At 31.1% G+C, this 12,241-nt stretch overlaps 1 protein-coding gene across 3 annotated transcripts in view; it reads left to right on the forward strand.

Annotated features, from left to right (window-relative positions):
• Dgkepsilon (diacylglycerol kinase epsilon) overlaps positions 1 to 12,241 on the forward strand; it is a 67,162-nt gene that overhangs the window by 27,806 nt on the left and 27,115 nt on the right. For all 3 annotated transcript variants that reach the window (XM_075375239.1, XM_075375241.1, XM_075375242.1), the window contains 3 exons: positions 4,698 to 4,918; positions 6,229 to 6,377; positions 8,019 to 8,190. In XM_075375239.1, coding sequence (XP_075231354.1) covers positions 4,698 to 4,918; positions 6,229 to 6,377; positions 8,019 to 8,190 — 542 coding nt within the window. The remainder of the gene's footprint in view (positions 1 to 4,697; positions 4,919 to 6,228; positions 6,378 to 8,018; positions 8,191 to 12,241) is intronic.

Genomic DNA, 12,241 nt, shown 5'->3' on the forward strand with positions numbered 1-12,241 from the left:
CTGTACTAAAAGAGCAGTATGGGATGGCGCATTATCGTGATGCAGAATCCAATTATCAGCAATGTTGGCACGGACACGAAGAACTCGTTTACGAAGTCTTTCTAAAATTTCTTTGTAGAAATATTGGTTAACTGTTTGTCCAGGAGGCACCCACTCTTTATGAACAATTCCCTTGGAATCGAAGAAGCACACAAGCATGCATTTCACTTTTGACTTTGACACGCGAGCTTTTTTTGGTCTGGGTGATCCCTTTGAGCACCATTGCGAACTTTGGCGTTTTGTCTCTGGATCGTATTGAAAGAACCAGCCTTCATCACCAGTGATAACACGGCTCAACAAATCTGGATTGATTTGCGTTTGCTCTAACAGATCGGCTGCCACCTTTTTCCGTGTTTCTCGCTGTTGTTGTATAAGATTTTTGGGGACCATTTTTGCACAAATCTTTTCCATACCAAGATCTTCAGTTAGTATTAGACGAAACGTTTTTCGATTGATGTTGAGTTCTTCTGCAATCATTTTCACGGATAATCTTCGATCAGATCGTACGATTTTACGCACCCTGGTCAAGTTGACATCTGTCCGTGAGGTTGATTGTCGTCCACTGCGGTCTTCATCTTCAACATTCTTCTGCCTTCACCAAAAATTTTATGTCACCGAAAAAATTGAGCTGTTAACATAACCTCCTCTCCAAAAGCCTTCTGAAGCTTACCATAAGTTGTCGCGTTTTCACCCAATTTAACGCAAAAAGAACTGGCATACCGTTGCGCAATATTTTGCAGTTTCATTTCTGTGACGAGAGACACAAACACGTGTTCATTTATTAAGCACAACTCACGACTGAGCAGTTGCATCAATGTGCCGCTTGGACTAGAAGTAGCTTATAGACCAAGGTCAAAGATGGTGTGCCTACGCAAGCTTCAGGGTTTCCACATCTTGCAAAGAAAAATCAGTCTCATTACTTTATTGTCGCACCTCGTATGTAACTGCTTTCATTAACATTCAGATTATTTTCAAATAACAAGCAAGAATGACGCAATTGAGTTATCACTAGATAACTTTCAAACTGGTAAACAAGGTCACTGCAAAGGCAGCAAGCATGTGCAATAATTTTTGTTTGATGACGTAAATTTTTTTGAGGTAAGGTCAGGGTCAAATGTCATGGTTGTGCCAGAATCCCCATTTCTGTAGTACTTTAGTTTATTTATGAATATCATATTTTTCCCCCTGCTTCCCGAAGCTGGATATGCATTAAAGCATCACACAAATGAACATCATATTAAAAATTGTTTGTTTTACAAGCTGTGTTTGTTTTCACAGCCAGCCATAATCTTGTTTGGATTCAAATCAGGATGGTGAAACAAAATTTGAAGATCCTGATGTCCATTTTTTTTATAAAAGTTCATCAAAGTGATACTGTCTTTTTATACTTTTGTACAACTTAATTCCTAAAACTGTGGTTTTAGCATCGATGAAGTAATGGCTGATTCTTTTCCAGCCATTGAGACTTTGCTTTTTTCCTGGTGTAAGAATTCAGAACGTTATTGACTTGTGAATTGTTATATAGAGCATTATCAACAACTGCCAGTGATGAGGATGGTTGAAAATTAATTTTTCAGATTCCACTTTCATAAGATTATTTATGTCTGTGTCATGATGATATTCACTAGCTTTCCAAGTTAATATTGCCTTTGGGATGAATTGCATTTCTCCTTTTGGCCTGTATTATTATTAAATATTCACCTTTATTAATTGGCAGTTAATGTCTATCGCTAACTATCATAGGACCATGATTGTGTCATCTAACTAGATGCTAAACTGTCCATTTGTCCAATTAAACAATTGGAATATTATTATTCTGTAGATAATAATTGCCTTTAAATATTAAATTCTCTTTAAACACCAGTTTTTTTCAATTAAATACTTCCTGTGTTTTTTTAGTTTTGCTACTTAAAACCTGATCTAATTCTGAAGATAATTGATAATTGATTTTATAAGTAGTTTCACTACCTTTAAAATCAAAAGCTATCTGAAGTTCTTGATGCAATTATTTTAAGGTAGGTAATTCTTTCTTTGTATGAAATCTTTTGATTAAATATAATTTGTAATATGTGACCGAATAATCAACTATCTATAAGTAAATAAATTAGTTATTGGTTTTTATAACTATATTTAGTATGATAATCATTGTTTACAAACTTGAATCATTGTAAGTTACAGATTATTTTTTCAATAATTGCTATATAGCAATAACATTTAAAATTGCTTTTGAAAACTACTGCAAAATAAATATTTATAAATAAATTAAATAAATGTACAATAAACATAATTTAAAATTTCTTACTCAGAAATGAAAGAATAATATACTAAAAAAAACCCCAATTTCATCTGTCCATATTTTTTTTATTTATTACTAAAAATAATTACACATTCAAAACATACAACTGTTGAAGGAGTACAGTGTTATAGTAAAGGCTATTATGATTACAGCAAGTGACTTCTTTATGTAGCCAAGCTTTTTTATTTGTCTGACACACTGTCATCCATACATTCATTTATTTCATTCTCATTGTACTTATGTAATTTTTTGCTGTCAACAAGTTCTGATATCCACTGCTTTCATTTTGTTCACTAGTTAATAGGAGCTTTTATGATTTTTGGGCTCAGATTCTTGTCTGCCATGTTTTGATGTTGGGGATAAGACTCCCTTTTGCTGTCCTGTGGTATTAACGAGTCTTCAGTAGTCTGTAACCATTTGTCAGTATAGAGTTTGTAGACTGTCAGGATGATGGATGATTAAGAATTCAGATTGGGGAAAAGTATTTCAAATCTTAAGACCTGGAATATTGTGAAAAAGTGTTTGACAGAAATTCATGCGAGTTCACTTATATTGTGATAGTTCATGTTTGATATTGTTGGTAAATGTATCAGGGAAATCTAAATGTGGATCAGTTCCTTTTTGTGGAGTAATTGTAAAAAACGCTTATAAATCAGAGGTATCTATAAAAGTTTAATCGTAGACATGAATGTTAAAATTTTCCTTAATGCAAAGCAGTCGGCCATAAAATTGTGATAATCTAAATTCTTACTTAAATAATTGTGTTAAATCTGTTTGCAAATACTCCTACTTCCATTTAGAGGAAATTAAGGTGTATTTTTTTGTAGGAAGCTACCAATTAAGATGCTTATCTTTCTACTTTGATTTATTTCAATTTATGAAAATCTTGTGTTCTATTTCTAACTTTGTCTTTTGATGATCGAGATGTAAAATTTTCTTTTTGTGTTATTTTTTAGGCTGATGCATTAGATTATCTTTTGTATACATTATAATATCTATTGTTTTTTCTTTCCTTAGCTTTATATTGTAATTACATGAATGTCTTCAGGTCATGTAGGCTGATATTTAAGCAAACTATTTCTCGTGTATTTCTCCCACCAAGTCCTGCTGTGCAATGTAAAGTACCCTTTCATTTGAGAAAGTCCTCTGAATATTTACAAGAGTTAAGATAAATAATGTACATTGGTGTAATGTTGTACGCGGAGAAGAATATATTAGTTTATTTAAAAAGCCCATCTTTTAGATTTTGCATCCAAAATACCTATTATAAAAATTTTTCAACAATGTGTTTTTTTTTTGTACATCTTGGGGTAAGGCCATAATGATCATTGTATCAAAGCCTGATAAAAACAACTCAAGCCAGTTACTATTCAACAATTCTTATTTTTTTCCAAGCCAATGAAGAGAAAGGTGAACTGCGGATTGGTATGGTATTTAGAACTCATCGCAACAGAGCAGTGTGGATTTTGATGAGATTGGTATGCCACTGATTACCTAATTATGACAAAGAATTTCATACAGCAAAAAGTGCTTTTGTTTTGTGCTGATACCTTGATAGTTGTTTTCTTCAGCTTGAGAAGGTGGTCATTCCTTCAACACATTGAAGAAATTAGGTGGTCATGTACTGTGGTCATATTTATTTAGAATAATAAATTCTATTATAAAGAAAAAAAAAAATTCTGTTTAGATAATAGAAGTTTTCTTTCATGTTTTAATTAAATGTAAAAATTACAGTTACATTAAAATTAGAAACTGGAGTACCTTGGGGCTATAGTCTTAATGTTATACTACTTGCTATAGTAAATAGAATTGTAAACTATGTTAAGAAACACATCATTTGTTCACTTATGCAGATAGTTTTATGATTACGTGTCATCTTGATATTTACACTAGAGCACTTGCTTCAAAATTCAGCTATTCATTAGAATGTGGGTCAGAATTACTGGGTTGAGATTTTCAGTTATTAGATCTGCACGTGTGTATTTTTCTAATGAAAAAAGTGCCCCTATTTTTGAACGTATATGATATTGCAATATCACTATATCAGTTTGTAAAATTTTTAAAGTATGGAACCATAGTGGAGTGTGATTCAGTTATATGTTTCTCAGTGAGCGACCGCGGTCCATCATTGGGAATTGAATCCAGCCAAGAACTTCTCAGTCTTATATTCATTCCACTTTTAATGCTGAAAGGTAACACATAATAGTTTTTATGTTTAATTTATTGAAGGTAGTAAGTTTCAGTGAAAGACAATTGTTTGGAATATTTGTATTATTCTTTATTAAATTTATTTATAAACACTAATTTTTTTCTGAATGTTGATCAGTGGATAAAATTATTTCCAATTTAAGTATGATTTCAGCAAATCGTAATTCTGGTAACAATGATGCTGGACTTGTGTTATCAATGTTCCGTCGTGTTTTGAATCCTATACAAGTCATTGATCTCAGCATATTTACTCCAGAGGTGGCTTTGGAGTGGTGTACTCTTATCGGATCAGATGTTAAGATAACATTCTTAGTAGCTGGTGGTGATGGAACTGTTGCATGGGTTTTAAATATGGTGTATAAAATGAAAGTTCAGGTAACTAGTACAGAATTATATCTAATTATTTGTATAGCTATTAGTTTGATATATAGAATATATTTTAAGAATATCCTAACTTTATCAGTAATAAAGCTTACTGATTGATTGGTGTATTGGTTTTTTTGAAGGCTTTCATTTGACAGATCTTGTCTTCAATTTGTGATAAGGGTTAGCCACTTTTTCATCATTGCAACAAAAAAAAAATTATATTGTTGAGCATTTGTTGGCTGAATAGAGAAAATATGCTCTATCAAAGCAGTTCTTACTGGATTGTGATGTAGAATAGAAATGACTGCGAATTATTGTTAATTATGATTGTGAATTATAGCAAATATTATCAATGAGTTTTATAATTGTTGTTTCAAATAAAATTGTTTGTTGTGCATGTTTATTTATCTTTGGAAAAAGTTTATTTTTACCTTTGTATTCATTGTTATTTTCAATTTTTTTCTACCTAATTATATTGCAAGTCAGCAAAGGTCTTCAAAAATTATTTTTATTTGGTTCTTTCATTTTATAACTCTAACAGTATTCTTAGAATATCATCAGCTCTTTTATACATATTCTTTCATCTAGCCTAGCCATACTTTTCATAGCTTTCTAATGGATAGTGATCCATTTTCCTATGAAACAGATTCTTTTTTTTCTATTCGACCATTATTATTTACCCATTGTAGTCTTACTTGTTTGGTTCTCGTTCATTATTCCTACTCAGCATCTTACCTTATAACTTTTCAGTTTAGGAGTGATATCAAATCAATTGTTTTTCTAATTATAGAAATTTAACATTTAATATAATATAAATTTATAATATATTAAGGAAATGTACGTAAAATTTGAAAAATTTAGAAATGAGCTTAAAGGCTTACTAAAAGAAACTGCTACAGCTTATATTAAGCTTTACACATGAAAAAAACACTGATTGAAAGAAATCAAAATTATATCACTTTTTTGGTAATTTAAATAATAGCTAGTATTCCTTAGTGTAGTCGTTAATTATTAATTAGTTTTTTTATAACCTTAGACATGTTTTTGCATGTTATGAGAAAAATGAGACGTGAAATGTAGCATAAGTAATGCCAGACCAGGAATTGAACCAAGACAAGTTGATGTAGAAGTCAGAATGATAACCAACACCACTTTGAATTCCAAGAAAAATTGGTGTACCAGTTTGTTTTTAATATTCTTTGTGCCTAACAAAAACTTAATCTGTTTTCCATTTTTTTATTATTAGACAAAAAATTTGACAGCTGAATTTATTACCGCTTAATTTTTTTATTCAGAAGTTTTCCTATTTTATTTTACAGACAAAAGCAGTTATTGGTATAATACCTCTTGGAACTGGTAATGATCTTTCAAGAGTATTAGGTTGGGGCAAAGCATTTGTACCTTCAGATAATAATTACTCCAGTATATTTGAAAATGTACAACGAGCATCAGTCATTCCATTGGACAGGTATGTATTATACGTTACAAAAGGTTTACTGTAAAAGTAAAAAAATTCTTGGTATTATATAAAGAGGAAGAGGGTTTTTGTTTGTTTGGGATTAAAAAAAGCTACGTGATCTAGCACAACCAAATTTTTACCGTTTCTTGGCATAACTGAGAAGGTTTTTAGATATATTTCAAATTTGATAAAATTAAAACAATATAAAACAAAGAATTAATTTTGGTATAATTTTTTACTGTAGCATCACTAATTATGTTATTTGGGGCTGTTGTGATTTTAATGCATTCATTATAATAAGCTTGTAACTGTAAAATATTATGCTGTCGTAATGCATTTTGGAATGCATTTCTAAGCTAATGCCAGATGTGCTGCTTGGGATTCTTTTCTAGGTTTGAGCATGGCCAGTTTATTTTTTTAACATCTACTTCAGAATATATTGTAACTCTTTTGGTGTAGGTAACACCATCTTGTAACATTTTAGTTCTCTCTAAATAGGACTTAAATAGAAATATTGCTGCTGGAAAATCTTCCAGCTGGTCATAGTTTATATACCAATCCCATAAGTAGTAAGCAACATCCTGATTTTATCTAGAAACGTAAATTGCTTCTTTTCTTTAATGTTTTTTGATGAAATGAAGACTAGATACTGTGTTGCACCAGGAGAGTTCATTCTAACTTCTTTTTTTTATATTGTGGCACTTAGTTGTGGTTCAATGAGACATTTTCTTTATCTAGTTTAGTGTTGGTTCAATTATTTTTCAAAAATATATCCTCAAAAAATTATGATTTTTTATTGCTAGCCATTGTTGTTGTTTCATTCTTTGGAATTGATAATTGGTGCATTAATTTTGAAACTGGGTTTTGTTTGTATATGAATGTTCTACATTTTATTATGAATAACACTATTTTTTATTCTATAGTATTATACAAATCGATGAACATATCTAAACATTAAAATATGAGGAAGATTTTCCTACTTTATTGCTTCATTTTTAAAATTAGATATATCAAGATAAAAAATAATAATAGTTCAAAATGTAAAAAGCCAATGGTAACTTGTAAAATATTAATGCACAACCTAATTTATTATTAATATTTATGGTAAACAGTCTGGCCTGCATTATTATGATTGTCAATTCAATTATCCTGTCTCTACTAACTTAAACAAAATATCTGTTTAATCTGCCTGTGAATTCATTGTCTTATTTTTTAATTCATAAATTTAATTAATGTATACCTAACTTTTCTAATTAAGTTTTACTTCTAAAAGTTTTATTTTTCTATTCTGTTTTTATTTCTATGTCTGTTTTTGTGAGGTGCTCAGCTATGTTAAATGTTATATTATTTTTTTCTGCAACTATCAACAAAATTTAAAGATAAACACACCAAATTAACAGCAAGCTTAAATCAACAGTAAATTTATCAGTTTACATAAAAAGCATTTTCTGAACCATTGATTCATTATTAGTTATTAAAATATTATCTCAAGTAGTGCATTTGGTGGTAGTTATTGATTGGAGTACACTGGATAATGTGTTTAATATTTGTTTTCTATGCGTTCCCAAGTTCATAGTCTTTTGTTTTAAATGACTTGTTTTCTTATATAAATAATTTTTTTTTAACTTCATTTAATGAAATATTTTTCAGATGGACTGTCAGTATGATACCACAGAGACATATGGGTCTACCATTGGGTAGCAGTAGACGGTTATTTATGTATAATTATTTGAGTGTTGGTGTAGATGCACAAGTGACTCTTGATTTTCATCGTACTAGAGAATCTCCTTTTTATATATTCAGCAGTAGACTATTCAATAAGGTATTGGTTAATTATTATTTTATTATTTATATTATGATGTTTTTTATTGCAGTAATTGCTGTTATATCAGTAGCTGTTAATTGCTGGCATATTCTTTAGGCAGGCCTAATTAACTTTGCTGTTTTTTTTTAGAAATAAGGTTATAAAATTTGTCTTTGATGATTGGCATTTATCTTTGTTTTGCATTATCAGATCACTAATACCTGAGATGGTGTTCTGGAATAATCAGTTGCAAAGAATAAATTTAAGTAACTCTTATTATTTGATTTACCTAAATTTATGTCTTAAATTGAATTATTATAGCTTTGGTTACTAGTTCTTATTTATTACCCTGAAGGGAATATTTGGTTAAAATTCTGAAAAAGTACTAAATTTTCTGCTTCTATTATTTTCCACTGAATTTTTTTTCTGAAATGTATTCCTCTGTAAGTGCATTTTGTAACTTTCAGTGGTAAGAGACAAAAAAAAATTATTACTTGTTAAAAAATAATATTGGTGCCATCCTAGTTTGATTGTCTTTTCATTTTTTTTAAGCAGTAAGGTAATTAAGGTATGATTTTTATAGCTGTTAAAAGGGACAGCTGTCATTACATGTACAGCTTGCATGAAACTGTTCAGTTTTAATGAGAGTTTCAACTACACATTCTCAAAGATAATCATACAATAATTATAGACCTTTTAATTGAATATATAACTGTTTACCATTGCTAATTGATTGAGTATTCAATACGGGTGATTCAAAAAGGATTTCACACGTTTAAAAGCATATAAAGAATTATTTAAATAACTTACAGATTCGGTTGAGGTTTCATTTCATGGCAAAACACATCAACTTTTGACTCATGTAGTTCATTAGTACCGAATTCGGCCACCATTGTTGTTAAAAATGGATATATTACTGGTGCGGAACATACTCGCTTTGTGTATTGGTTTCATGATTTGCAGTCAGCAACTGCAGTTCAACGTAATCTTTGTAGAGAGTACGGTAGGGAGCCTTCTAATAGGCACAAAAATTTATTCTTGGTACCAAACCTTCATTGAGACAAACCTTCATACAAACTATCCATGGTTCCAAACATTACAGATGATGACAAAGTTGCTCGGCTCCAGTTTTGTGTGGAAGTGATGGATAGAATTGCAGACGACAATACATTTTTAGACAGTGTCATTTTTAGTGATGAGTCAGTGTTTCACATTAGTGGCAAGGTGAACACCTGTAACTACCAAATATGTGGTAACAAAAACCCTCTTGAAACTTTGTAGCATGTTCATGATAGCCCTAAGGTCAATGTTTTTTGTACTCTAAGTAAACAGATTGTACGGCCTGTTCTTCTTTCCAGGAGGCAACTATAAATGGTATCATTTATCTGGACATGCTTCAAAATGTTCAAATTCTTCAATAAGAGAATGATGACCAAGTTGGTGGATGCCATTACTATCAGCAAGATGGGACACCACCTCACTATCGCCTAGAAGTCCGAGATTTTCTTATACTCAATATCAAGGCCCAATTGCATAGCCACCAATTGCATTTCCCAGATTTCATTAGATTTTTCTTGAGTTGTATTTATTAAAGATTGGGTTTATGTACCACCTTTGCCTGTTGATCTTGTTGAGCTAAGACTGAATTAACACCGCAGCTGCAGAGGTAACACCTGATTTGCTGGCTACAGTCTGGAATGAAATCGACTTCAGGGGGGACATATGTTGGATTATAAATGGAAGCCATATCAAACCAAAGTGAATGTTGCATGATAAACTTTGTGTTTTTCTATGAAATGAGACATCAGCCTAATCTGTAAATTATCTCAATAAATTTTTATATGCTTTATAGTTGTGAAGTCCTTTTTGGATCACCAGGTAGTGTGTTAAAACTTAAAAGTAAAACAGTTCGGTTTGATAAGAATTTCTTTCAGTAAAATGTATATTATAATAATAATATGTTAGCATTTATAATAAAATTAATAGACAATAATAATATGGAAGTATGATAAGCAAAAGAAAGAGCTAGCAGTTGCATAACAGAAGTTCACCACGTAAATTTTTTTAAAGTTAGATGGTTATCAGTTAAATACGTATGATTAAATGGTTATCAGTTAGCTAAAGCAAGAAATGCTTTTTAAAATTAGTAGAAAAGAAGGCTAAAAGTTGTAGAGAATCTAGGAAATGCTTTTAAGGTCCAAGATTGGGTGAAGGGAAAATCTGATATTCACTTCCCCGTGGTAGACGGGGGTAACGATTGTATCTATTTATAGTAATTGATAGTATATACAAATGGCTAATGTATGAAGAGACTGAGTTATTCCCAATATAAGGAGCTGTCCCCTTGCAAGTGCCAATAACCTCCTCTGAAAGCAGATATGTGGTGATAGGTACAGGGCACTCTGTTGCCCTGGGGGTGGGAAGCTGCCCCCCAAAGCAGATGAACTTGTTCATGAAAGTCAACAATATTGGAATACAGAAGGCAACAGAAAACCAGTGTATTAAAGATCTTAGTGTTAATTCCTTGCTGTACGCTCTGATACTGGCTTCTTCTGTTAAATATTCTGGAGTTAAAATAGTTTATCATTCAGATCTCCGGGAGAAGCTACAAAAGGAATTAAAGGACGGATTAAAGAGAAAGTATAAAGTTAGGATAAAGGATAAAGACCTAAAAAGAAGGTTAAGGTTAATAGCTGAGATGAAAATTAGAAAATACAAGATGATGAATGAGAAGGGTTGGGACAAATACGGATAGAGAAAGTGTATTCCTATTATTATCCCTATATTAAGATATCTGCTGCCAGACTGACACCGGATAACAAGAAAAGAAGAACACATAAACTTATTATAAATAACATTGGAAGTGTAGAGCAAGGAATGTACATTATAACAGACATATGAAGGCACTACAGTTCTCTTGCACAAAATGGGTGAATACCCATTTATACTTATATTACAAATGTTTACATTTATACTTACATTTATTACTTACAAATGTAAATAACACTGATAGACAAAAAAAAAATTTTAATGTTTCTCTAAATGTGATACCATTTATTGAATTGCTTTCTTGCATACATTACAGATCTGTAAATACAATTTTTTTATCACCCTTCGTTTTAAAAAAATTACACTTCAAAAAAATATATTTTCCCTTCAAAAGGGAAAATATAATTAAAATTTATAATTTTTCATGACCATACCTGTTTTAGAATGATTTCGCTGATGCTTATCTTTTATAAATAGCCTCAGGAACATCCCGAATTACAAACAGTAATCAGCTAGCATGTTTGAATTCCATTTCCCTTTATAATGACTTTCCATCATCAAAATGTCTTTGTGAAAACATTCACAAATGTTCATCTCTGAGGTTGTCCAGGAAAAATCCAGATATGAGTGTAGAAAATGTATTTTCAAAGACATATTACATCCCGTAACTCTGTATGAAGTGGACCAACATTCCTTTAATTTTTCCTTCACTTACATTTGGAAATTTCTGCCTGATGTACAAAAATCCAGGACTATCCTTCTTCATTGCTTTTACAAAATTTTTCATTAGTCCTAGCTTGATATGGAGACGGGTAAAAATATTTTTATGGGTTCAACTAAAGGCTCATGAATAATATTTTTCCCATTTGGAGTTAAGTTGTCTTGTTTCTTCCATTTTGGTAACATAATGGTTATCCCTAGTTCAGCTGTCCCTTTCGCAAAGAAAACACATGTACTTAGTATAGCCTAACTGCATGCCTAACAAAATAGCTGTAACTTTCAGATCACTACATATGTTCCAGCTATGTTTTTTGTAATTTATTTTTTCAAGAACATCTTTCATCACATCGTATGTCTCTTTCAAATTAATACCATAAGCAATTGGTGTCGAAGGATATTTGTTATCGTTATGTAGTAGAACCTTTTTTAAACTATAATTGGACAAATCTGTGAAAAGACGCCAGTCCTTAGGTTTATGAACTTGCCCTAAGTGCAACATAAGCTCATTTGTGTAATAAACCAATTTATTTTGATCAATAAAGTACTGAGAAAGTTCTTTTTGTCAGCTTTGAAAGCCCGA

The sequence above is a fragment of the Lycorma delicatula genome, chromosome 9 (assembly GCF_047948215.1).
Source record: "Lycorma delicatula isolate Av1 chromosome 9, ASM4794821v1, whole genome shotgun sequence".
NCBI classification, from domain to species: Eukaryota; Metazoa; Arthropoda; class Insecta; order Hemiptera; family Fulgoridae; genus Lycorma; species Lycorma delicatula.